The sequence below is a fragment of the Amblyomma americanum genome, chromosome 7 (assembly GCF_052857255.1).
Source record: "Amblyomma americanum isolate KBUSLIRL-KWMA chromosome 7, ASM5285725v1, whole genome shotgun sequence".
In the NCBI taxonomy this organism is placed as follows: domain Eukaryota; kingdom Metazoa; phylum Arthropoda; class Arachnida; order Ixodida; family Ixodidae; genus Amblyomma; species Amblyomma americanum.
This window is the reverse complement of record NC_135503.1, coordinates 65,382,448-65,409,952: the sequence shown is the minus strand read 5'-3', so window position 1 is coordinate 65,409,952 and position 27,505 is coordinate 65,382,448. Positions and strand designations below refer to the sequence as shown.

The following is a 27,505-nucleotide window of genomic DNA, read 5'->3' as shown; positions in this document are numbered from 1 at the left end:
AATCAACTGCTGCTGAAACAGGAGAAAACTCAGGAATCGCTTGTCAACTGGGCCTTCGAGGTCACCTCAATTGGGGGATCATAATGAAGTAAAGTCGCCCACGATCTACAAATCCTTGGCAATAAAGCTGTTTCTCTCTCTCTCTCTCGCCGCTCCTCCGACCACGTGACTCGCTTGCCCTATATTTCGCGCGGCAGCGGCGCGCGCCTCCAGTGTCACTCCGTCGCGCTCCGCCAGAGCTTCCGCTCGTCTCACTAGGTATAACGGAGTTAAGCCACGGCTAATTATTAAACTCAATGTTGAGTGCAGTTAAGTCATTTTAGTCAGTATCACGCTGACGGCGTATCTGGAAAGCATGCCGCGTCGGGTTGAAACGTGGCACATGTTCCGTTAACTCCCCTAGCGGAGCCGATGTCAAGTGCTGTTTACTCCGGTAGCTCAATTTAGACGAGAGGTTTTTGACCGGTGTTGGGAACGAAACTATAACGTTGAGCCGCTTCGGAGCCCGGAATTCATTTTCCGTGTGTAGTGCGGCGAGCTTTGTCGCGTCGCAGCCTGTGCGCTTGACTGTAAATTTTTTTTTTTTTTTTGACAGCGTGCCTGCTGGCATAAACTGTTACTGTCTCGGAGAACATCGCGTATTCCCTTACAGAATGGTGATATAAGTCCGGATATTCCGCTTGCCTTTCGCATGCTTTCGAGCAGAGGTTAAGTATCTTTTGTCGTTATGCCATGTTTTTTTTTTTGGACAATCTTCAACAGACTATAAAAAAAAAACATTAAGGTTGTGCCCTATACTATAAGATTTGTGTCTACAGCAGGAGTTCCTAAGGTTCCATGTGATATTTAAGTGCTCATGGGACTGTTTAGATTGTGGAAGAGCCGCATGCAAGATCACCGCCCAGAGCCGCCACGTTCATCGAGGTCTCTGCTCAGAAAGCAGCCTGCTAAGGTGCGGGGGGGTATATGCTGCGCAGTATCGAACTCCTACGCCTTTACTCGATGCATGTATATATCCGACAATTTTGACGTGCCGGCAAAGTGAAAGCAGGATACTGGTGTGATTGTGTATGGCGGGTTGCGGGATGCGACCTGGTTTAGTCTGGCTTCAAGCTTGTCAGGGCGGGTGTACTTCTATGCAATGAAGAAAAAAATTGCGGCGACAGTATAGTGCGCTCGTACAGTAGCCAGCGAAGTTTATCTGTTCGCACCGCAGCGGGTTCGAAAGCAACCCGCGGGAATATTCCTTTTATTTCTGCTGGTATCGGAGAGGGTTCAGACACTACACGCATTTTTCAGCCCTTTGAAGCTTAGGCTTTGTATTTTGAACTCAAAATCGTATGATTAAGGCTGTTTCAATTCCTTAGTATACGGTCTAAGTAAATCCCGAGCGAAATTTCATTTTGGCCTTTAATATTGGTTATGTGGTCCGAGCACTCTCGAAGGCGGCACGCCGTACTCAGCATCCGCCGAAGGCGTCATTCGGCAGAAAGTGTTACTACCACCAACCCTGAACCTGCAACCTCGGGCACAAAAGTGGAACGACCTGATAGGCGAGTCTGCGTACAGTTGCACCCGGATTAAAACCTCTTGAGGAAATAAAAAAATGAAGAAAGTAGAATCACTCTAGAGACTGTGAAGAGCGTTACGTCTCAACATCTGTACCATTGGGAAATCTATGAGCAGGTCTAGGACAAGATCGATGCTATGTGATAAGCATAATAACCTGGTTATTGAAGTTCTACTCAAATACATTGAAATGCAAGGAGGATATATTTTTGTTCGCAACGCAAGTGTCTGAAGTGGTACTTTGTGAGGCCTGGCTTGTCCGCATTACCTTGGGCAGGACACAACCTCATCACATCTGTTCCTCCCCACCGTTTCTTTTTTACAGTTATGTCCTCTTTCGCCGTTCGGGATTTTTTGGCATAATACGACGAGGACGTTCATGTTCGCGTGAGCTTGCTAATTTTTTTGCTTTGAATATTGCAGGCCACATTCGAATGAGAGGTTACTCGCCATGGAACCTGGTGCCTGGGGCGTGTCGACAGCACTACTGTGTATTGTGGTTACCCTGTGCATTGCGTGGGTACTCCGAAGAAAGCACCAGCAGCGGCTGCTCAAAAGATACGGAATACCTGGTCCAGAACCCAGTCTTTTCTTGGGTAACTGGAAACAACTGAAAGAAGACCGCCTGGAGGTAAAGAACCTCTATCTTTTATTTTGTACGGAAAATCAGTACTCAGAAAAAAAGGAGATTAGAAGCAAAGACAGTTTCAGCAAACAATAACTCGTGTCCACAGTTACGTCGGCCAACCTTAACCTCATTTCATCTGAAGCCCTGTTTTCAGACGGCACGGAAAGCAGTAGGAAGATGCGGTATGTGAGGTGTAACATCTCGAAGCGACACATGAATTACGAAGAACACCGTACTATAGCGCTACAGATTGATTTCGACCAACAAGGGTGTTATTGCACAAGAGTGTTTGTGCATTTCACCTCCATCGAAATGCAGCCACAACACCCAGGATTTGATCCTGCTACCTTGAGGGTCTCACCCGAGTGCTAGAAGCACTGGCCCACCGCGTCCGGTAAAGAAGCGGGAAGACTGAATAAGGCACGTACTGAGATATCATGTCGAACGATTGATGTGCAGTCAGGAAAATGATAGCAACACAGCACGTTCATGCCACTCTGATTACCCAGTAAAGTATTTAAGGCGACGTCTACACCTTAAAATTCCAAGTCAGTGGCTGAAACTAATTTTTGTGTCCTGAAACACGTTTTTTTTTTTGCATGAAACTTGAATATCACTATAGAATTTTTACACCAACGTTACATTCTTCTTTTCGGTAACCTAATTGCGGCACAGATCTGAAAGAGTCACGGTGAAGTTTACCGGAATTTAAGACAGTGCGGTGTTTTTCGGCTTATAATCCTCAGAGTGAGGCAAGCAAAATACTTGACCTGCTTTAGCCTGAGTCGCGCCGCGTCACATGACGCTTTCTATGTTTCACTTGTTTTGATTGAAAAATCACGTTCTGGACCAGTGCGGCAACAAAAAAGATTGTGATAACGCCACAAGGCCACGTGACTTAGGCAGCCCAAATGCCTCCAACGTTGCTTTCTGTAAACCACCTACCAAAGCGAAGTCCATGTTTTTTCGCTCACAATGCTGACGCCGACAACGCCGACACTGGGTTTTCTGCGTAACAAGGACTTTAACGCTATCGCGTAAAATCTGTCGATTTCCTCAGGGTGGTCGAAAAGACCAAACAAAAATTTCAAGGTACGACGCTGCAGAGCAGGGCAGGCAGAGGGGCCTTAAACATATAGTTCATTGCTAGCGGCACTTGCACTAAAGACTCCATTTAACACTCCTGAAATGCTCGTCCCTCTGGTTGACACAAATTTGTCTCACATTTTCCCCTTGACTAAAGTTGTCCTTGCGTGCACTGATCGCTCGGTCTAAGCGGTGTCGCAAGCAGCTTGTAATCGCGGCATTCAGTCGAAGACGATAGTAGACTGATGCTAGGCCTATGCCAGAGCCTACATTTAGAGAGCTGCTCAATAAAATAAAGAAATGGATGTATAAATGATGAGCTCGCAAACATTAGAGCCCATCCCATTCCCCATAGGCCGATTGGTGCGAAAGCACTACTCTAGACGTACCAACCCCGAGCAAGAATCTTTAGTGCGGTCGGAGTAACTCGGTTATGCTCGGGTTAGCTCGGATGAGCGTCGCGCAAGGTGCAGCCAATAGGAGGAACCTCGGGAAAGTTCGGAGGAGCGTCATGCCAGCTGCAGCTAATGGGAGGAGGGCGTCGCGCCAGCTGCCGCCAAGGGGAGAGAGGACGATGGAGAGCGAGAAACTCCGTTGCGTGCACATGCAGATGCCAGAAAGAAGAGGCGAAGAATTAACACATGCTTTCGCATGTGTACCACGTTCAAATACGTTAAAACCCTACCAATTTTTGTTTTTTGCATTCGAGAGAGTCAGATTTTCGGAAGAATTAAGATCCTCATGAAGTTCCAGTGCTGGAGACCTTCGTCTTCCTCTTGAAACATGGCACATACCCACATGCTGGAGACCTTTGCCAGCCGCTTCCTCTGCCTTTTCGTTTAGAGTAATCCCGGAGTGCGCTGGAATCTAATGAAACTTTATGCAGTGGTTTGCGACGGTGACCAGACCATACAGATATCCAATGTTAAGAGAGAGTGGCTGATAGTTTTCATAAATAGCTTTTAGTGATTTTGTAGTGCTGCTTTTGATTAGATTCGTAATAAGGGAGTAATTACCCATCATCGCCCATACAAGCTGGGCGTGGGTGGAACTCAAACGAATAACTACTCCCTTATCCAGCTTCTTTCATAAGACAATGAGCGTCATGAGGCTATGATTAGATGAAAAATATTGTCACGAAGAAGCTGAAGAAGAGGGCAGTGCGCCGAAATGAGCGCTCGCGCTAGGACAGCAGCTATTAAAAATCATATTTCATTTGCCGGCCTGTTGTCCTGTTACTTGGCTTGCCATCTCGTATCAATATCTTAATGGTACTTGGAGGACTATGTTCATATGCAAACGCATTTCATGGCAATTCTAAGCACATAATTCTACATGAAGAACATCGGTTTATTACGGTGAAATAATTGAAGAAAAAGGGCGCCGAAAAAAAGAATAATGCGGAAAAACCATACATAAGGGGGTACTTATTTTTGTCTGTGTTATTCTTTGTCTCGGCGCCTGTTACTTGAATAATGTCGGATCAGCTTGCCAACACGTTCTATGCTGTGAAATATGAAACGCCGCAGAAATCACGTAGGGCTTAGCGGTGGTATTCTGCATTGGATGGTTCTCAAGTCGGTTCTAAAAAATGACACGGTGCTGATGTTTCCTATTTTGCATCTACGCAAAAAATAGCCCAATCGGTTCTGGAAGCATGAAGGTGGCATGACCCTTGTGACGGCACCCGTTTTACAGTATTTGCAAAGAAGTTTCTTCAGTGTTGTCCTCAACATGGAGATGAAATATTCTGTGCACTTGTTCTCATTGTATTACGCAGGTCATGAACGACTGGATCCGAGAGTACGGCAATGTATTTGGCTTCTATGACGGCGAGATTCCAAAGGTCGTCATAAGTGATCTGGACACCATCAAGGAGTGCTTCGTGAAAGAGGCACACATCTTTCACGACCGAATGCCTTTGGTGATTGACGTGGAGCCCATTACAAGCAGCCTCCTCGCGCTTAAAGGTACTTCTGCATTGAGAGTCTTCAATTCAAGGCTCTGCAAAGACGATTGTATGAACGTGGAGCGTTATGGCGTGTTTTGCATAGAAACATCTGGCTGCTAGTGTAGTTCTAAAGGCCGAGCCACACAATGCTGTATTCTGTGTTCGAAAAAAGCCTTGAGAAGCCTAATAGGAGTTAACTTATTCTGATATATTTTCTTCCTGCTTATGAAAATATTTTAACCTACAAGGCTCGGCAGCGCGAATAGCCCGATTGAAGAAACAATTCTAGCACCACGCTTCAAGTGCGTATTTTGAAATCCTGCTGTACAGATGTATTACGAATAACCGTGAGAATGTAGTAAAGTAGTGAAAAAAATACACAGCTGTTTACGAATAGAAGGATGTATTGCTTAATGATCACAGCAGACAGTTGCGGAAGGTACTGAAACTGTTCTAACTTTCTCACGGCGCATCGGCTTACCACTTGCAATGCATGGTACGACGAACATTTGTTATAGGCTACGTCTATATGTGATGAAATGTGAGCAAATCATTAAAAATATTGAACATCAGCGTTAGGTACTTATACTTCATAGAAGCTCCAAGCTGCTGCTTCTTACAGGATATAACCCCTGCATATCGGTTATTCTGGCAGCGAAACACACCATGGGAGTTAAAATTGTTATCTTGAATGGAAAGATAATACTGACCGCGTATCACGCCATGAAATGGAAGAGCACCTGTGTATTCTCAGAAGTGATTCATTATTAATACGATATCACTTACGCTGTCTTCTAAAAAATACAAAAACAGCACAGTGGCCAACGATTGTAGAAATGGCCTCGATGGCACTGGGTTTGTTGGTACAGCCGGCTCCTTGGAGGGCAGGAGCTCAGCTATTGGGAGCGACGACAGCCCGCAAGGAACAGTTCGTAAAGTGGCAGGAATGGCCGAAGGGCAGTAGGAATAGCTGTCGTTATGGACGGCCGCAGACGGCTGCTTGGATTAGGAGACAATGGGTTGCCGCCGCAGCTACAGACGACGGCCCGTCAGAGGCTTTCTTTGAAAGGGGGATGAAGACAAGGTTGCCTGTGCGGCCGGGAGGATGGGGGTATTCGGCTGCGGCGACGACGGGGCCTCCGAAGCGACCGACCATCGAGAGGACTTCTTACCACTCCTGGCGCAGCGGCAGCCCTGCGATATCAGGTGCTGCCACCGGTGTCGCTTGTGCCTTTTCTCCGGGGATTTACTTCACCGTGGATTTTTCGCTCACAACGCCGCCAACGACGAAGACGCCAACAGATTTTCTACACAACGGGTCACTTAAGGCTCTCGAGTTTAAATTTTGAAAGTTGGCCCACCCCAAAAACGAATTAAGGTGGATTAGTGGGTGCATTAGGGTGATTTAGTGGGTAGGATTAGTATAATACCATATGATAATCCAATGAAAAGTACTCAAACATTCAAGAACGTTCTGACTTATGAATGTCATTTCAGAGAAATGGAACCGCTTCTAACCGGACTTTTTGGGAGAAAAATTGCAAAACATTAAGACTCAATTTAGACACCATAGAAGATAACCTGAATGTTGTCGCATTTTCTTCGTTAGAATGCAATAAAGAAGGCATTCAAATTTTACACTCGCTACGTCTTCAGTTTTTTCTATTTAATTCGTAAATTAAAATGTGCAGCCACCTGCAAATTTTTAAGAGGTTTTGTATGAGATCTTTGAGGCAAGTTCAGCAAAATGCCAAATAATGTGCTTGAGAGGGGTTATAATTTTGCTTTTAGCACTAGAGGCAGAGTATTTGCTCGGGATTGATTTGGAACCTTCAAAGATAAAAAGACAGCAGAAGTACCCCGTGACCAACTTTATGTGCGTTGATATATTTATGAAGGCCTTCGGCACTTAATGCATACATTTAGGCTTAGAAATAGTATGGAAGTCAAAAATGCCTTCAAAACTCTGCTCAAGAAAAGACAGATAACAACGCCACTGACGTAGTGAGAGAGCGCAGCTGCCACAGTCAAGCAGTTACGGCCAAATCGTAATATGAGAAACTGACATAGGAGAAACAATAGGATGGGGTAAATTTCAAAGACATCATCACGTGATCAACATCCGCTTAAGAATAATATTTAGAAGGAGGTTATAACATATGTGCCCTTCAAGCTCTAACACCAGCCCTGGAGATCGAACTTTAAGGTCAAGCATTATTACATTAAAATATGTGCGCCCGTATTAAACTTTCCAGAAAATTTTTTGAACGGACGAGTACCCCAGCTTGCGGGCTCTCAACAGAGCGTAAGTAGTTTTAGCGCTACTGTAATCGGAACTGTGGAGCTTTTCTGTCTAATGGGCAGGTGTTCTATTTGGCAGGTCGCTGCAAAGAACGCGTAGGCACACACGCGTAGCGTATGGAATGATACTTTCCAAAGTAGACAGAGGAAGCTCGATTGCAGGATGCAGCAAATTTTACTCCGCACTGAAGATTGGTACGGCTGATCTTTGCGCAATCTCTGCATGATTGTTCCTATTACGGCAGGTGAGGAGTGGAAGAAAGTGCGTACCGTGCTCAATCCGAGCTTCAGCAGCGCCAAAATGAAGCTGATGTGGAACGTGATGAGTGCCTGCGGCGACACAACGGTAGAAATTATCTCTCAACACATCTCCACCGGGTGCGCCGTCATTGATGTCACTAGGCTCTCCCAGGCACTTTCCATGGACGTCATCACCAAGTGCGCTCTGGCGTGGCAGGTGAGATTTCATTCTCACAAATAAATGTAAAAAACGCAAACAGGAAGAAGAGCCTTATTTGCTCAAGCCGGAGCCATCAGTCTTTAGCAAACAAAATGTACGTTTTTTGAATCCCTTGTCGAACTAATAATTTCATCTGCTTCATGGCTCAGTTATCATGAAGGAATGAGAGGGGGGAAAGGAATTGGGGAAAGGAGTGAGAGGGCACAATCAGTTTTATTGGCCTCCATCTTGGATTCGAGAAACCGAAACTATGCCGCCGTTTCGTCCCCTGACTTCATACTCATATAGTTCTACCTCTATCCAGTAGATTGAACCGTGCCGTCATCATTGGCACGCGGCAGGTGGTTCTACAATGCTATTGTACATGGCGCTACAAGTCTCAATACGAGATTCGCTGTTTTCTAGTTGCAACCACAGATGGCGCTTTGATCTCAGGGTGGTAGGAGAGCTCACGAAATCTCGGCACGTGATGAGTAGTTGCTGCCACAGATGGCGCTGTGATCAAGGGTGGTAGCAGACCCCACAAAATCTCGAAACGTGATGAGTAAGAGCAAACGCTCCTAAAATCTAAAAATTCTTAGCATGTTCGTTACTTATTTTCTAATTTATGTAACTTATTTTACAATCTTTCATTGAGTTGTGGTTTTCTCAGGGCATAGGCTGGCTCTTGCTGCACCCGCAAAAAACTTTATGTGAGCAATTATGGTGGAGTGTAAGAAAAAATAGCATAGTTACATTCCTCCAATAAACTCTTTTACAACACTGCAAATTTAAAAATATATGCAGGCGTGCTTTGCCCCCGTTGGGCCTGCTGACAAGGCAAACTTGTCATTTTTTTTCACAAAGCGGCATGACAACTGTTCTGTGAAGGTAACCGAGGTAGTGAAAGGTACTTTGAAAATAAACGACAAGAATTGTTGGTTTCTGTCGCTATGCGCTCAAGGTTAACGTGTTTTAATTACCTTAGACAGACATTAATTAAGCGAGCTGTTGTGCATACCGTACATTTAAATATAATGTCGATGAGTAATAATCTATCCTTTGATTAGTACTTAGTGAATTCATCCTTTTGTGAATAGCAAGTGCAACCTTTGCCTAAATTTTAGAGCACAAAGTGTTTTTGTTTGGGGCCAAGCTAAGTGGCTGATGGTATATGCCCAGCATTCATAATATGTTAAATGCAGTAGAAACTTTCGTCATCACTGTTGCGAAATTTAGAATTTTTATTGGCACTACAATAGACTCACTGGAAGGCTTCAAAGCAAAGTCACGGGCTCTTTACTTTTGCCACACGCTCTACCATATAATCAGGAATATTAATCCCATGCACTGCGAATACAGTAGCGCCTATACTTACGGCGAGATTATCTGTTCTAAGGAAACGGATCGACCACTTATTTGCTCTCATATGCTAATTCCACTGCAGGTTGACTGCCAACGGAACGCCGACGACCCCATCTTAAGACGCCTCCGGAGCATCTTCCTTGAAGTGGACCAAAACATGATGGCATCCGCCATGGCCCTTCCGATCCTACGAAAAGTCTACGCTTGGATCTTTCCTTTCCTGAGCTACGGGAGACTTTTCACGACGATCGCGGACAATCTCCAAAAGGTCATCACTGCCCGAGCTAAAGACACGAAAGGGAGGCCACGAGCCACTGCGGACGTCCTTCAGCTAATGCTGGACGCAAGAAATGAAGCCGCCAGCCAGATGGGTGATACACCGGGAATAACGGAGCGACACTTAGTGGCGAACTGCTTCGTTTTCATGGCCGGGGGCTTCGAGACTACAGCCACGACGCTCTCCTTCGTACTTTACGAGATGGCCAGGCACCCAGAAGAGCAGGAAAGGGCATTCGAAGAAATTATGTCGCGAACGACCGAAAGCTCAGGGAAGCTGGACTACGACCATGTGCAGAAGCTCAAGCGATTAGACATGGTGATCAGCGAATGCCTGAGACTCTACCCTCCCATCGTCCTGTTTACGGCAAGGGTTTGCTCGAAGGACGTCATGCTAGGAGGCTACACTGTGCCGGCCGGTGCGCATGTCATCCTGCCAACATGGCATGTTCATCGCAGGCCGGACTTGTGGCCCGAGCCGCACCGTTTCATGCCGGAGCGATTTGCGGTTGACAGGGAACAACGAGAACGACGGCACACGGCGGCCTACGTGCCATTCGGCCTTGGACCTCGCGAGTGCATTGGTCGGCGGTTCGCTCTTCTCGAGCTGAAGACTGTGCTCGCAAAACTTGTCAGCCAGTTTGTTTTCAGCACGTGTGAGGAGACGGAAGACCCAATGAAGCTGACTGTTCCGACGGTGATTCTGAATCCGATGAGGAACATAATGCTGCGAGTAGCCCGAAGGGAAGTCTAGTTGGGCTTATGTCGCTCGCAGTCAGTGCGTCCAAAAAAAAAAAACGTGTAAGTATTGTGCGCCCCTTTTAGATTGGGAGGAAAGGTTGATCATCCTTTCGTGTTCACAAAAGTTTCTAGTGCTCCAAAATGGCGAACATTTGGTCCTGAAACATAAGCCTTCAATTTAGCACCTGGTCATCTCATGGACACTATGCTCGAACCAGATAATTGCGCTCATCTATCACCGCGGATGGAAATCGTGGCTACGCACTCTAAAACAGTGTAATGCTTTCGATTATTTTGTCGCAACAAGATGAGTACTTTTTAGGTGATATTTATTGCCTCAGGGCATAAAAGGGGTATGTAATGACGGTTGAAAGAAAAAGAAGGATAAAAAACAAATAATAAGTTTATAACATGTTTTTATTATTATCTAAAAACTCTTAGTAAATGCAGCAGGAGGCCCCAACGACAATGGCTGGAAAGGGTACGTCATGCTATAATAAGAGCGAGATAAAAAAATGGCGAGGAGACACAAGCTCCGCCTCAAGTGTACAACACGATATCGTAATGGGTTAATTCCTATATGCGCAGAGGTCATTCTCTGCTTTGAATTCGTAGATCCTTGGGAGACCTCACGCCCCTCCTGGCGCAGTGGTGCAGCGGTTAAGCGATGCACCACTGCCATGCGCTGGCAGGTGCCCCCAGCGATGGGCCTTGTGCGGCTAAGGTTTCTCTTCCCGAGAGACCGATCCTTAATTTAACTGCCACCTGCCACGGTGGGCAGCTTGCTCACTGTCCGATAGGGAGGTTGTGATGACGCCGCGAGATCACAGGACCTAGGTGGCCCACCTTCCACCTAGGTCGCTCGCTGGGGGCCACCAGACAGAGTCATGCTCGTTATTTTTCGCGCACAACGCCGACAGCACCGACGCCGGATTTTCGGGGTTACGGGACATTTAGCGCTCTCGCGTTAATAGTGCAACCATTGCAGAGAATCATATGTTGCCGGGCTAGTTGGTTCTGCATGTTAACTTTCTGACTAGACTTCACATGAAAACAAACAAAAAGAGCAGACAACGAGCCCAGGCGCCACTTAAAACTGCTTACTGCGACATAGAAGCGCATCTATTTATAACCATGAGGCACGCTCATGTTCACGGCTAGTTGTGTTCGACAGATGTCGAAATTGATTAGCCAAACACCTCATTGTGCCTTTGACGAAAATCGACAAACTTATATGGGGCTAGGTTTGAATGCTGCCACTACTCCGTCCTTTTCCATAACTCTCTCTTCTCCCTGCACTGCAAACACTTTGCAATTCTCGATAAACGTTCAAAACTCAAGAGTAATGAATTCCAAAAAAATATGAAAGAAAACTTGCTTTTAATTTTGCGTTGGAATCCAGCGCTTCGGTAGTAAGGAATCGTGGCATGAGCAGCCACTGTAACTGGGATGGGAAGTCTGGTTACACTCAGTTATCGAACGGCGGAGTGTTTGTTTCGTGATAATGTTGATGAGAGCGTCAAAAAGCTAGTTAGTCATGAGACGTGATTAGCCATACAAGAGTTTGGTAAAATGCTATGAGTAAGCAGTACCGGTGCAGCGTAGAAAAGAAGACATTTAACGTTATAAACCATGTTGGTTAATACTGCACATGCTGCAGAAATGATAAATGTATCTTCCTAGTGCTTCCTCCCAAAAAAATGGAATAGTACACATGGCTATAGACGTAAGTATTGTAAAGTGAGAAGAAAGTTTGTAAATGCAGAGTAATAAACACCCTATATGGAATGCGATGTTCCATGTTAGGAAGTTTTCATGTCTGTTCAATTTTAGATGGTTAATTGTTAGGCTCTCTTTAAAGTAACACCGTGTTGGTTGGGAAGACGACTGGGGATGTAAAAAACGTAGCCGCTGTACATACCTAATAGTGGCCGCTTTCATGCTAGCTATGAGACTCTCTAAAAAAAAAATCAGTGCAGTAACATGCTTCCAGGAAGGAAGCCATAACAGAAAAATATTATGTAGAAGTTCAGCGCAGTTGCTCGTTCCAAAAGTTGCGCCGTGTAAATGACTAGAATTTCGGAATACTAATATACAACGATGAGGAGAACAGCTCCTCAAAAACTTGCAGTCTAGCAGGCACGGGACCACTTGACGCACCTTTAGAGGGCAATTCTGTAGCGGTGTGTTCTGGACCCATTGTGCTCGGATAGAAGTTGACGAAGACGGCGACATGCAATGCACAGCGCGAGAGCGTGACAGTTAAACACGCGGGGAGATTGGTTGCGGCGAACTGATAGCATAGTGCTTCCGTTCTGTGGCCAGCGAAGCTGATCAGTTTGCGCCCCCGCATGTTCGAGAACCTGGCGCGGCGCTCATTGATTTTATTTCTCCAGGTCAGCTGGCTTTAGACACTCAAACAGACAACGTGTTTTTTCGAGATTGAAAGACTTAGAGCCAGCGAATTAAATGTTAGCGGCACCAAACGTGGCACACCGAAAGTGCGACGACTGGCGGCACAATGATCGATGACAAAATCGCAGTGGTTCTTACCTATGGTAATGATAGAACACGAATTTTCATCGATTGATGGAGTTTCCATTCCTCGCTGGCACCTGCAATGCTGCAGCATTTCGCTTGCTCTTCTGCAGACTTCGTGAAAACGTTCGCCAGTTAGGCCGTGGGCTTGCGCGAACTTGACATGCGGAAACTACCACAACTTCGGTCTGAGTGCGTGCGGTTGTCCAAGGGAGCGACACTTCGCACCTGCTCCTGAAGTTGAGTTTAGTCGCGAACACTGGGTAACAAGGCCTGAAGCTTTTTCCAGGTTTTGTAATTTTTGAGGCAGCTGCAACATATGGTTAGTCCATGGTTAACAGCAGCGCAAGAAAAGCAAACGAAACGTTCGCTTGTGTCGCGTGTGCTTCTCTTGCGTTGTTGTTAACGTTAACCATGAACGTTCACCAGCGAGCTCGCCCAACTATCAACATTATTATTGTTAGTTCAAGGCTCTTATCGACAGCACACACTATCTGGCCACCCTGGAAGGCGTTAGGAATGCTTCGGAGACGCGAACAGAAAACTGTCGTCGAGCGTGCTGCGACGAAGGCGACAGCAATAAAAACAATATGGTTCTACATGAAACAATTACGATAAAAAGCTTCATACAGATGTTATATGGAACTGAACAAAGCGGTGTTTGAATAATACTTCTAGAGACATGCGTGGTATAGTTTTTGAGATACAAGCTGTGCAAACTGTCGTGAGCGCTGACTGTGCGTAAAGCAAGATGAGGGATTTCGAGAAAAAAAGAACAAATGCACTGGACGATTTCTATGCTGGGAAAATGCAAAATTGATCGTAAAACATTTTGTTCGTCGGAAAGAGCTTGGCGCCAAGAGGTTGCGTTAAGTGGTTGAGACTCTAAAGTACATAGCCCTCGAGGATTTTGTCAGCCCAATCCTACGCCAGAGCTTGTGTTCTGGGTGTTCTGGGTTCAGAGCTATAGCCAGCATGGCCTCCTATCGCTCGAGAGGAGGATCGCTAGCTAGGTCAGCCGGAGGTGGCTCTATTTTGCAATCCCATAGAATATGATCGTAGTTGGGTCGTTGGTCGCAGTGTTTACAGTTCAGTTTTGTTTTGATCAGTTTGAATGTGCGCGAGGAGTGATGGGGCGCGTATAGGTCTCATCCGTAGACGGCGCCATGTAACCTCTTGTTCTTTTTTCAGGCTTTTGTCCGGAGGGGGAAAGTTCCCTTTAGTTCAAGATGATGATGATACGTGATCATGAGGTTCATCGTGAAATTCAGGGAACCAGACTAATCCACTGGCCGGTCGACGAAACCTCGCGCTTTATTGTGGGCTGCCTCACTCCCCGGATTCCCCGAATGGGCTGGGACCAATATCAGTTCGGAGTAATATGTTGAGAGTTAGGTGGCATTAAGGATTTTAAGGGAGGTGTTTATAATTCGCCCTTTTGCGAAATTACTGATAGCCATTTCAGAGTCGCTGACAATGGGTATGCGCTATGGAGAGGGCGATAGCTGCCTCTTCTGCCGTTTCAAGGGATTTGGTTTTGACGGATGCGGAGACGATATGGTGACCGTTCATGTTCACAGCAACACTTTCAGAGGCATTCGTATGTTTGTATTCTGCCGAATGTACATAAATTGTTCCGGCGCACTGTCGTATCTTTAATGTAAGGCTTTGGCTCATGCCTGTATTCTACCCTCGTGGTGTAGCTTTGAGTGCAGCTTCTGTGGTATTTGAACCATAGCGGATCGCACACGGAACCCGCAGTGCTGAACGGCGGCGGCGCTTGGCCTCCGTAGCCACCGCAGACGGAGCTCACGGAGTGTTCCATACCCCGTCGCTGTCAGAGTACTTTCCTTCTCGCGCGGTCTTCACCTATGCTGTACCCACCTTTTTCCCGTTCCTCCACGCGCTTTTTATAGGCTCTTGCCGTAACCTCATTCTTCACTGCTCTTCTCGCGCTCTCTTCCCTACCTCCATACAGTGTTTGCTTGCTTTCCACGTTGTGCACTTATGGCTATCTTCCTACTTTCATCCTTCGCTTTCCTCCTCGTTCGCTCTGCTGGCAGCATCACTACCGCCCCCGAAACTCACTCAACGCAGGAACGGTTGCCTAAGAGATGTGGTTTGAAAATAAATTTATGTATACCTTTCAGCCATAGTGACACTCAGTGAATTATTATAATTCAGTCAAGAATAGCTCTTCTTCAGCGGTGAAGCGAAGTCCACATGAACAAAAAATTAAGGTATCATATAAGCGGTCTTTAAATTTAAACACAGATATTTGGCGTGTGGAATACAGTATTTAGCGCTGATAAATGGTCCGAGCTATACTGAAAAGAAACTATTTTTGCCATAGCTTAATCCAAGATCCTTGACGGCACCTACTTTATGTGTGCATTTAACTTTTTCATTTCTATGGGGCGCACTTAGCTAGGAATTTTGCAAGAAAAGTGGATAAAAGCCTTGGTATTTTTACGTCATATAAATTTTTGATGAGATTTTTTTTATGCAATAAACCCCGTAATTCAGAAATAGTCACGTACAGTTATTTTTGTGTGTGAGAGTGGTATTGGTAGTGGTACAGCCAGCCTCTATCCTCACCACAAGCTGTGTCATCAGCAAACGGCAGATTCTGAACTTCAGGGAGAGCCTTAGACAGTGTTCACGAGTGGTGCCTACAATGTGTGGGGCCAGAAAACTGTGTTCGTCTTTGTCCACATCTTTGGTTGTCTGGTTCTGAGCGTTTTAAAGAGCCGTGCTCACCTGCCAAGCAAGAAGGCAGCGCGTTGCCATGCTGACCCTTTTTCTTGCGAGCGCTCGCTTATACCTATGCAATGCACGGTGCTGGGCAACCCTACGAATTGCAGCGTCGAGTCACTTGTGACGACTTTCGCAGCCCGTAGGCGTACGATAACCGGAAAATGCTTGCGCTTGTAAAGACCCATGATGACGCCCACGTAAGCAAGCCACGGTAAAGATCGTAGATGCAACGGAATTAAAAGTACACCACCACTGCACACAGACCGACTCTGGTGTGACTCCGCCGCGAGCGGCACTAGCGCCATCCTTCGAATGTGGCGCGAACAAGCCATGCGCACAATTGCATCTGGTTTCACCTGCCAGGCGCCCAGAGGACCTGTTTCATGGGCCACGCGTCCATTCCCGCGGATCACTTCCCAGAACAGTTCTCGCTGTATAACCACCAGGCGGTGTGATAGACTTCACAAACCGCTGTTTCAATTTTGTACTCCAATAGATCCCAGCTTTAGAGGCACTAATTATACAGCCGCAACAGTACTCATCGCTCAGGAGAATCCAGCGACTGCCTATGTAATTATCGGAGCCTTGAGAGCGCATATTCGTCACATCTCTCGGATTCCCGCACACTATCTCGCCAGTCTTCCTGCTAACCGGCCGAGTACATCGTTTGCGAAAATGATTGAGAACAATGCAGATTAATAAACGTTAATAAAACGCACACTCACTTGTTTTCGCATTTAGATGCACCGTTTAGACGAGCTAGCATTTTTTTATACGCTTTCCGGAAGCCGTACCTGAATATAAAGTTGTCCGTTCTGCCCTATCCCAGAGGTTCCATAACAGCCCTCTCCTCCGACTAGACGCCAGCGTTGCGCTGCTCTCAACATGAAGCCCGTGGCGCTCCTCAGGCTTTGCATGTTATTGGGTAACACTTCACTGTGAATCAAGGCAAGCTTTCGTTTTAAACAGGAATATTTCCATGCTGTTGCCTCGTATAGCGATCCCAAAAAGGCCGATTTTTCTTTTTTTCATGCATATTCATTATTATGTGCCAATGAAACAGCAAGGGAGGTCAAGCGGGCTGGTTGGTAGCTTTTATTTGAGAAAAAAACAGCGCACCTTAAGACACGGACAGAGGAAGATATAACGACACAGCGCTGACTTCAACTAGTTCTTTTATTGCAGAACGACACAGTATATATTGGAAAAGTGGGCGGGAAAACATGGGAAGCAGCTGCTTGGTTTGCACGCCACAGAAAGTTAACTGAGGTGAAAAGACACGAGATAACAATGCTGTACCTGGGAGTGAATAAAAGGTAAGGGCTGGTAAAGGATGGCGCCGAAAGGCAGTAGCAGATTAACAAATGGCAATGTGCGATAACAACATGAAAAAATGAAATAAATATTCAAAAGGCTGTTACAAGCTGAGTGAAAATAAAACGCATTAAAAGGTCCAAAAACGGGCTGATAAAAGCAGAATGAAAATTAAAATCCATTAAAAGAGCCAGAAAGGCCATTAAAACAGGAGGAAAACCGATGCCAAAAGGGTCAATATGAGCTAAAGGCTGCATTCAGAACCCTTCCAATAAAACATCGAAGTTATGGTGCGACTACCTAATTTCTCCAACGAAGCCTTGCTAAAAAAATCCAATTCCCGTTTTGTTGGAGCTATCGATATTGTGCTCACACAATCTTCTCCTAGCTTTGGAATGTAGGCGGCTTTGATAATTTCACGTGTGAGTTGATGTGCATTCTTCCCGATGACCGTGCATTCATGGATAAAGCGCTCACAGGAACGGAAGGGGCATTTTAGGCCGTGGACTTCCAGGTTTCTCTTTACAATGTTGTAAACATTTCTGGAATGCTCCATAAGACGCTCATTGAGGCAACACCCGGTTTGACCTACGACACCTAACCTTGCCACAGGTAAACCTTGCCACACCTCAAAGCAATTTTATAAACCACACCAACTTCGCAAGGTACGAAAGGTGCTTGGTGTTTGACTGCACAGGTTGGCCCTCACAACGCTGGGGCATTCACTCTGCGACAAAGCTTGGATAGCATGTCGGGCGCCGAAAACACAACACAACACGGACATCTGCTTTTTGTCCGATCTTTTTGAGCCTGTGAGAAAGGATTTGCAGGTAAGGCACCACAGCAATCTTGTGTTGGTGGTATGGGCCAGCACTTCCTTCACTTCCTTTGAGTTTCTTTAAGAGGGAGCCAGCTGCTGAGATCAGCAGGTGCTCGGGGCAGCCAGCTTCTACCACCCGAAGAGTCTGCTCTTTGAATCTTCGGCCCATAGTGTGTGGACAGGATTTCATAAGGGCATTCGTGAAGCATAGGCTCACGATGCTTCTCTTAACAATCTTCGAGTAGGCCGAACTGTAAGGCAACAGGTAGTTGCCCCCTATAGGTTCGTACCACAAACAAAGGTGGTTTTCTGCCCTCGATAGCCTTAAGTCAAGAAAGAGTAAAGATCCACCCTAAGGTAGCTCATAGCTGAGAACGAGGGGCGCGAGGCACTGCTCAAAGGAAGAAAGCAAATCTGAAAGGCATTAAGAAAAGGACTTTCTTTACTGGCCAAAAGGACTGGAAGTCATCGACGAATCTGAAGACCTTAACAGCAGCTGACGAAGAAAGCTGCACTTCTAGCAGTCGGTCATGATCGGCGAGGAAAATATAGCTTAGGATTGGAACAACGAAGGAGCCGATGCACACTCCCCTTTTTTAAATAAAAATACTATCACCCCATGAAACAAAAGTAGAGTTAAGATAAACGGTCAAGAGTTCTAGGAAGCCGGCCACAGAGATAGCAATAAAATTATGAATGGAGACGGATCCGAACTAGTCAGTACAACTTTCAACGCACCAAATAAGCTTGTCATGTGGAAGAAAGTAAAAAAGGTTCTTAATATAAACCGAAAAAGGCAACAGAGCGCCACTTTCAGGTGCTAAAAATTCAGCAACATTTCTGGAATCATTCAAGAAGGAAAGGATCATGAATTGTCAAAACCTTTAGTTTTGTTTCAAGGAATAGCCCAAGGGATTTCTGCCAAGTGCCTTACTCAGTGACGATTACCCGCCATGGGCAGTCAACTTGATGTGTCTTTGCTGCGAAAAATACGTCTAAGCTTTTCTTTTCGGTTGCATCTATGCTTGCAACAAGTTTTTCAAGAGTTAGTCGTTTGCGAACATGCTTAGCCTTTGATTTTACCCTGGAAAGGAAAACCTTTTCACGCCGAATGAAAGCAGACGCGAACGATTCAGCAGCTTTTTTATCAAACAAGTCTTTGGGTAGGAGAAAAAAGCCGTCCTTTTTGTCTGCAACTAAAAAGCGACAATTTAAGTGTTCTTAGAAATGAAGCGACATAATTAATATGTCTAGCTTTGTCCTTCAGACTGTAGCGCAACAAAACCTTAGCGCCTTCAGACGAGCAGCTAGAAAACTCAGAGTCCTAAGCACAATTTCCCAGTTGCCTAAAAAAAAAAATAATTGATAATTAACATAAATCGTATCGAAGATTGATATCGCGTAACAAACGCCTAAGCTCTCAGCCAGTTTTTTAGAACAATCTTTCTTTGTGAGCACTGCACAAAAGTCGCCATTTTTTATTGGCACCTAATCAAAGCGACATAAGAAATTTAGTTCAAAAATTTCGCACATATTGTCAGTTTGTCTTTGTCAAAGCAGATAGCGAAACTAAATACTGTTTTGCACACACATAATGTTTTCGTGTAAACTAGATGGCCACACTTACGAAAGCTCACTGATGTTCATTTCGACTTAGCTTCGCCGTTGAGGCTGTTCATTTTTGAACCAATAAATTTATACGCAGATAGATGCAATGGAGCGGGGGTGTAGGGTGAAATTCAGTTGAGGTAAGCAATTCGGACCACGGTAAAAAAAAAATACTGGGGGGGGGGGGACATAAGTTCACCTGAATATTATGACGCGATAGCGTTAAAGGGTCCCTACGGTCGCTTGACGGTTCCTAGGCTCACCCCTTTCGCAGACATCGACACGCTTGTTGCCAGCACATACTGCTTCCTTACACATAATCGTCCATATTAAATACTGGCGACAATTAGTGACCCTAACGAGTTAACTGTTCTTGTAATGTAATTCAGTTACTGCGTGGTGTGAGGTGCTCGCACAAGGCGTCCATTTATCTCACTGAACAAATGTTCCTCAGTGGTGTAGAGGTAGAGCTCCCGAATCCCGATCCAAAGGACAGCGTTTCAGTAACCACCTGGCCTACTTTCAGCGAAACTGCTTTTCTACGTTACTTGGGCTGCAGAACAGGCAACGTGAATACACGTGCTGCGTTTGGCGTTGAATGGAGCTCAGAAATTGATCAGCTAAAAAGCTAGCCCGGTGGATGCGATATTCTCTAGAGCAGCAAAGCTTAGAACGAGGACTAGCTTTATGAAGGTTGCCTGTCCTGTGTACTTCATCCTTCTTATCTAAACTGAAGTGTTATTCTGTAGGCCACGTATGTCACGAGCGCGCAGGAACAAGTGCGCATAAGGGATTTTGTCCAGTTCTACGTTGCCTGTCACGCATTTGCGCGCAGTGCTGTGGCGCCATCTGACGCGGGAGAAAGGAACGTAAGTCAGAGTGTGGTGGGAAAGAGCGTCGCAGGATGTCGCGCTCACGCGAGTCGCTACAAACCAAAAGCGGCGAATGAAGCCGAGCACTCTACGAAGCATATTGGATATATAGGAAGCAGTATATAGGATGTAGTAAACGGAAATTTCTGTTAAGAAAATACTACGCCAAATCCGGAATCGAATAGGCAAGATCGCTGCGCAATATTCGAATGAATTAAAGATGGTGTATGCAATAGACGCTAGTATATCAACAAACGTTTTAAAGTATTTAGGCCTTTACAATACATGCTACTTCTGAGACATAAATACCAACTCCCTCCTTTCTCAGTCACACTTTCATGAGCGCAGAGCCAAGCAGTGCCAGCTTACCCTCCCATACTAGTTTCATCTTCAGTGTAAATTATTTTTTTTTCATGGCAGTCTTTAGAGGTTCAACCAAGGATAACACCTAGTTGAAAAGAGCCATGAATGTTTGACCTGATAAAAAAAGGGGGTTTTTAGTGCTCGCACCAATTAACCTTTTTACTTTGCCCTGCTAGAAACTCTCTGAGAGTTAAAAAGAAACAATGTCAGGTAATCGCTAATGGCGGTTTTCCACGGACAGGACATTTTCATTTAGTACTGCTTCCCGATGTTACCTGCCGGCCAACACCTTCTCTACTGCACCGTAAGCCGAGTGAACAGACGTCGGTTAATAAAGTTATCTGCTATTAATCTTCATCACTCTCTCTCTAATTGGCAAGCGTTGTACCGGCTGTGCAGGCGCAAGGGCCCTCTTTGCACTATCTATTCCTTGAACGACTTGAGTCTAAAACTCGAGGGAAATGTGGCTCTCTAAAAACAATTGGCACATGAGAGATCACAATCGGAAGTACAACTAAAAGCACAAGCTGCCGCAATTTCTTTTCCTGTTATTCACTACGTGCCATTTAATACTGCCAACAAGAGGCTACGTTTTCAACGGCAGAAAATGCAAACGTATCGTCACTAGTGAGCTCGCGTAAAATAAGCACTACTAGTTTATCTAACAAATACCCTAAAGTCCAAAGAGCGCGAAACAAAGTAAAGAGGAAATAAAAACTGTAGTATTCACAAAAATATATACAGGCATCCGTTAATAAATACATTGGGAAAAATATATATACCCAAAGGTCGAGTAAATTACAGTGTATTCGCAAAAAAGTAAAATATAGGCAACGATTCCATAGTCAGGTAAGGCAACCAATGAGTGTTGAGAGTTACCTTTTAAAATCAAGGAAATATATCTGGGTAAGTATGACATTTGACAAGGAGTTGCAGTATTTAACAGATAATAAGACATGTAAGGCTTGGTTTCTTAGTGTGAATGCGAAGATAGCTTGCACTTTGCGGAAATCGTCCTTGTGGGACGAAATAATAGAGCAGGAGAGATGCTAGGAGCGGCAGATGAGAGGTCAGCATATTATAATAAATGAAATAACCATAAACGAGAGAACTTGCGGTGAGTGATGAGGTCGGGAGTATTGAGAGTTATTACTGGCAACGATGCACTTATTCCGCTTGTATGTGCGGTACCGCTGTTTCTGATCAGTAACGTCCATCCGCTCCTCTCCTGACCTGTCTCCACTGCCAGCTTTGTTCCAAAAGATTTCTCTTTACCAGTTCTCTCCACTTTGTCTTGGTTGCCTCCGTGACCTCTTTCCTTCAATGTCCATCTCTAGCGTCTTTCTTCCGACGTACACTCCACGTACTTCCTGATCAAACGACCAAAGCAAAGGCACAGCTTTGCGTCTATGCTTTCTGCATTAACCGTGTCCCAAATGGAATTCCACACATGACCCTTCTGGTCACACCGCGCATCGCTCTAAGCATTATCACCTCATTCTCATCTGAGATGAGAAGAGGTTACAATGAAGCGAACGGGTTGATTGTATCTTCATTTCTAGCGCGTACTGCTTCATTTCTACCGTGCAAAACAATAAAGCTCTCAAAAAGACTAATAAGTTTGGAAAGTCAACCCTAAAAAAATATCTCATATAATTTCAGTACAGGTGTGTGGTCTCATTCACGGTAGGGCGCCGCTACACAAGGAGATGAAATTATCAAAACAGATAGAAAAACAAAAATTAAACGAATTACAAATGTGCCTATAGTCTATGGAACAAGTTGTAAGCCCTACAGAAACGAACGTCACAAAAGTAATATTCAAACAGAATTTATGCTGATCCCGAAGCTATAAGCTATAGGCGCATGCGCAGAGGAGGCAAAGGCCGAATAAAAAGTTTTTCGAACGAAGAGAAAATGAGGAAGCGCTAAACGCTGAACGCATAAAATCACAGCCGGGACGTTTACTTATAGCTGACCTTGGCATGGTTGGAAGGGGACCAATTGGGACGCCGTAGACAGGCAGCAAGAGCGGAAAATCTCATCAGCGACCGAACGATTAGGGAAGGTAGTCGACGGAATGCGGTCCTGCGAGCCTTGGTTTAGTCTTGCCAATATAAGCTTCGAAGGGCGGGTAACGGGTTAAGTGCTTGTTCCTGAGTGACGCAAAGTACTGCTCATTTCGTACGCTGTCTAAAGTGCCGCATAGGTTTTTAAGGCGTGTTGTTGAAAGAATAGCGCCCTTGAAAAAAGAAGCTAACGGAATCACTAATCTTTTGCCCCACGTCAGCATGGGCGTGTTTCAGTAGCCATTAGCTACGTTTTTATGCATAAGTGATCGGCGTTCTCTGCTGTTTTTCGAGCAGCAGAGCGTAGCTGTGGAACCGAAAACCCGAAATAGCTAAAAGAAATATACATATGTGAATGTGTTCCGCTTGTATGCTTCCAGGGGCAAATGACGCAAGACCCAACCAGAAAGGGCGGTCTTGGCTTTCGTCGGCAGACAAACATGAAGCGAATTCTTTTGTGAATGCCGCAAAATCAGACACAGGAAGGAGACAAAACTGAAGTAGCCTGCACATTTGTTTCAGAAGGTGGGTATTGGATGAGGTGTGCGTCATGATCAAACCAGCTGGGATCCTCCAAGTCTGTCTACTGTTAGTAGGTAGGTGATCGTTTATATATTTTCCTATAATATTTTCTACAGTATTAACACAAGATATATGGCTGCTTTCATCCCGCTATGATGCTCAAGATACGGGACTTAGAGTATGTATCAAAACCGCTTACAGAAAGTTACTGTTGGTCAACAAGATTTCCCCTGAGATTGGCAGTATTGCTTTGATTCTTCTCTGTGCCTCCAGTATAACGCAGATACCTTAGTAAAGTGCTTCGCATGCAGACATGATTGTGTATCTATACTAACTGAAACTGAACCCATTAATGTGCAAGTCCGTCGTTTCAATATTGGAGAAAGTAAGCGTGAATATGCGCCAGTGCTATCGCGGGAGAAAAAAAAAGTGCCCCGGTTCCATCTCCAGCCGGCTTCTGCTGCAGGTTCTGTGGCAATTTACTGCAAGGTAGCCTCTCAAGCTCTATATTTTTCAGTACAGCGAGTACAATGCAGTCGTTGATAAAGAGAATTTTAATCGACGAGCTCATTTCGTGTAGACTTGAATTGCAATATCAGCATCCCACTAAATCTTCCTTGCATGTCGAGCTATTATTATTGCACTAAATGATACTAACACTCAATTTCATGGAACGCTCATTTTATTTTACGATGTGCCATGCGGGAGAAGCTAGATTTCGCACAGAAAATAGCACTGCCACATTCTAAGCGCATGAAACACTTTTTAAATTGAAATTCAGGATTTGCAAAAAATAAGCTACGAAAAATGAGTGCAGTCTTATTGGGAACGCTGTATCGAGTTGCATATGTAGAAAGTTGTTTTTCTAAGTATAACCTAGGAGAGGTAGCAAGCATGTATCCGGTTTTGGCTTCTGCGTAACGTTTCAGCCGTGCTGTTTGTAGCGTGAGAGAGTTTTTTTCCCCTAACTTGTGCTGGATAACAGTAACATTCAGCTTCTATATGCCAATTAAATTAGTTTAACTTTCGGGAGAAAGTTTGAACGTGGCACGTTTTTTTTTTACAGCTCTCGTAAACAATGCACATGGCCAGTTCTTTGGAGGCTTCTTTCCCTGGTGGTCAAGGTGGTGTAATGTAAGTGCCGAAATGGAGGAAAGACTGTCGCAGAGTGGATTAGTCTTACTTCACGCTGCCCTACCTTGTTGTAGTCTCTTGGGCTCAGTCAAGCTGCCTCGAGCAGCTTTTTGCCCAAGAGCTCCTTCCATGTATATTGTAAAATAAAGGAATTGAATTGAATTGAATTGTACATTAGCCTGTGAGGCAGAATTGATGTTAAGTTCGCAGTCCTCAGCTTCGTTAGCTAATCAATAGCTAATCGTTAGCTAATCAGTAGCGTTTTACGGCTGGCTAAGAGAAAATGGTTGGAGAAATAGAGACCAGAGTACAACGCACATTGAAGGAGGTAAAATGTTCAGGCTGTGAGGAGAAACAAGGAATTCAAGAACATGGAGGAAGACTTAATTAAAGGGAAGGTGAAATGGTTTTTTTTGTAATTCGAGGTTATTCAAGAATTAGAACCTATGAAGCTTCTAGGTAAAGCATGCAAAGTAGTTGTGCACTAGCATTTAAAACGGTGACGTAATCACCGATTAAAACCGCGACGGTGTTCAGGCTTCTCCTCACTGGTTTGTAGTAGTGCGTGGTGACGTCATCGTTGCCGAAAGTTCAGAAGTGTACTGCCTCCGTCTACATGCTGCCCCGCGTCTTCCGATGCCACCAAAGAGTGCTTCGTGAGCTTCACCTTCGACGGAAGTCGTTTTCTTCCTTGAAACAACCGCTTCTGCACTGTAAATTCAGCGCTGCCGTACGTGACGCGTCCTTATTGCGGCCTCTGCCTGTAGCTGTGCACTGAACAGAAGCCTGAACGCCGACACCGCTTTACTTGCCATTACGTCACCATTTCCAATGCTAGCGCAGCAACTGTTGTGAGCAACTAGCTATTGTGGAGCGACTACTTATGGTTGCCGAAATAATCGTGCAAAAGCACTAGTCCGATGGGTCAACGCTGAGCAGGGTCATATGATGTTTGTGTGCTTGCGGTGTTTGTGGGTTCGTGCCAAGTTAAAGTAATAAACAAAAAGAAATGAAATAAATATCCACGACTGGGATTCGCAAGATCAAATGCGCAGTTTGGTAGAAAGTCTCTTTCATCATAAATGTCCCTGAGCTGGAGCATCATTCGACTTGCATGGTATCTGAGCGAAACAAAAGGTTCAGAGTTGCGGTCCAGCATGCGCGTTGTCCACAGGCTATGAAGCCGAATGAGGAAAAACATGCCGTATGGCTCGTAATCAGGTTGAGAAGCCGCAAGGCAACGAACACTGTATGACTTTAAAACAAACTCTTTCTTTAGCGTCCTCTGCCGCCCATCCCAAAACAAAATCGCTTCCTTGCAGTTAATAACGGAGTGTTCAATGGTCACGATGTGTTAACGCGAGTGTGCAAAATGATGATTCTTCCTTGCACCAAAACGTTTTTCTATAAATTACACAACAAATCTCTACTTGTTCATACGTGGCTCTACCGGAAAAAATATGTACTTTCTGTTAACTGCCGCCTGTGCGATACACCTAGGCTGTCGCCGCAGCCGAACACTCCTCACGTTAAACTGCAACACATTATTGCTCTGTGCATTGCATATCGTCTCCTTCGTCCACTAATTCTGCTATGAAACTAATGTTCACGTTCTGAGCTATATGGCGGTAGTGCCAGGGAGATGTGTGTTGCATGCGTTGGCATAGACAACATTTTGGCAGGGGTGGACGACACTGCTGCAGAAACGCTGCGCTGCAGCATAGACCACCAGCATATATAGGGTAAATTGTCATTGATGATGAAATAGTTGAAGACCGTTATAACTGGCTCCCTGGTTCACTGGAAACCTTAATCGTGCTTTGAGGTAAACGTGGGGGTGGTGTCCACCTGCGAAAAGCTGTGCTTTCGCAAAATATTTTGTACTGAGCAATACTAAACGGCCAGCAATCTGTTTTTAAACGCCGCCTCATTGAAGGTGAGCAGTTCCAATGTTTGTTGAAAACATTTTTCAATCTAAACGGCAACTCTGTTTTACATCTTTTTCTTTAACGCAGGGAATATGGTGCCCTTTCGGGACACGTTGCGTCTTTGTTTGGTGCGTGCAGTTTCCGTGCCCGCCTCTAAGCTATTGTAAGTAGTTGAACTATTATTGCTTGATTGGTTTCTGATATGCATGGCGTGTTCCTAAATTTACCGCAGTCTCTAATCGCACAATTACAGTTTAGAATAGAAAAATATTTTAAACAAAAAATGCGCGTACAACTAAAGTGTCCAAGCCATAACGAATGCTCTTTAGGAGTTTTTTTTTTCTAAAAGAAAAAAAAAAGGATAAAATTTCAGACCATGCAAGTAACCTCACTGTTAAACTCACTCAGAGGGCTCCAGTACGGTATAGACAAGAAACTGCAACTAATAGATGGTCTATTTGTATCAGTTGCTGTTGAGCATTCATACCTGAAAAGTTTGACTTTAAGGTAACATCATGGCTTTTCGATCAGAATTCTTCCTTAGACAAGCACTCTTTTTTTCACAGTACGTTGATGAAATGATGAAAATATTCCTTTTTTTTTCAGGTGCTCCGTTTTTCTTCGGATAGAGCATCGCAAAGCGTTGTGACATTTCTTGCCAGGTGAAACATTTTAAAGCAAGTATTAACCTCACCAACAAGCTGTGCAGAGTGAAGCACTACTTAATTGCCGTATTAAACCTGTACATAAACTGTTTCTGCAATAAAATGCTTTAACAGAACTGTTCGGCCATGTTCCTTTCGTTCTTGCTTTTGTTAATCTAATATTTTAAATCTTAGACAGGCAAGACACACAGCCATTGCTCATGCACTAATCGGGTTCTCTTCCTCAGTCTGAATTGTAAATGAGGAGCAAGATGAGGATAACTTTATTATAAAGAGGCTCCTCGAAGAGGGGAAGAGGCGGTGTTGTCGATTTCGCTTCTTAGGCGGAACGCCATGATGCAACGGGCACTCTCAATCAGCCGGCGCTGGTATGTTAACGCGATAGCGTTAGGGATCCCGATCTGCAGAAAATCCTGCTTTGAGCGAGAAAGCAAGTGGCTCACCCGCCACCTAGGCCACGGGACCTTATGACGTTATCATAACCTGCCCAACATGGCCAGTGGTAACCTGCCCACCGGACTGTGAGCAAACTGCCACCGTGACAAGTGGCAGGTAAATT

The 27,505-nt window shown here is 45.0% G+C and overlaps 1 protein-coding gene and 1 long non-coding RNA gene across 2 annotated transcripts; both read left to right on the top strand.

Annotated features, from left to right (window-relative positions):
• The first annotated feature begins 1,995 nt into the window (after positions 1–1,995).
• On the top strand, positions 1,996–15,021 carry LOC144099260 (cytochrome P450 3A4-like). Its single transcript, XM_077632427.1, has 4 exons — positions 1,996–2,200; positions 5,064–5,253; positions 7,781–7,992; positions 9,422–15,021. Exons 1-4 carry the CDS (start codon positions 2,021–2,023, stop codon positions 10,367–10,369), a joined length of 1,530 nt encoding a protein of 509 aa, XP_077488553.1. The 5' UTR covers positions 1,996–2,020; the 3' UTR covers positions 10,370–15,021.
• A 7,742-nt stretch (positions 15,022–22,763) lies between these two features.
• Positions 22,764–27,027, top strand: LOC144097178 (uncharacterized). Its single transcript, XR_013306940.1, has 4 exons — positions 22,764–23,293; positions 24,286–24,353; positions 26,369–26,444; positions 26,888–27,027. It is a non-coding gene; the product is annotated as an uncharacterized LOC144097178 (long non-coding RNA).
• The last annotated feature ends 478 nt before the right edge of the window (positions 27,028–27,505 follow it).

Bases quoted from the DNA above. Each gene is read 5' to 3' on its own strand.
- LOC144099260 (XM_077632427.1), top strand. From the start codon at position 2,021: ATGGAACCTGGTGCCTGGGGCGTGTCGACAGCACTACTGTGTATTGTG. The intron at 2,201-5,063 runs GTAAAGAACCTC...TGTATTACGCAG, and splicing joins TGAAAGAAGACCGCCTGGAG to GTCATGAACGACTGGATCCG. The intron at 7,993-9,421 runs GTGAGATTTCAT...ATTCCACTGCAG, and splicing joins AGTGCGCTCTGGCGTGGCAG to GTTGACTGCCAACGGAACGC.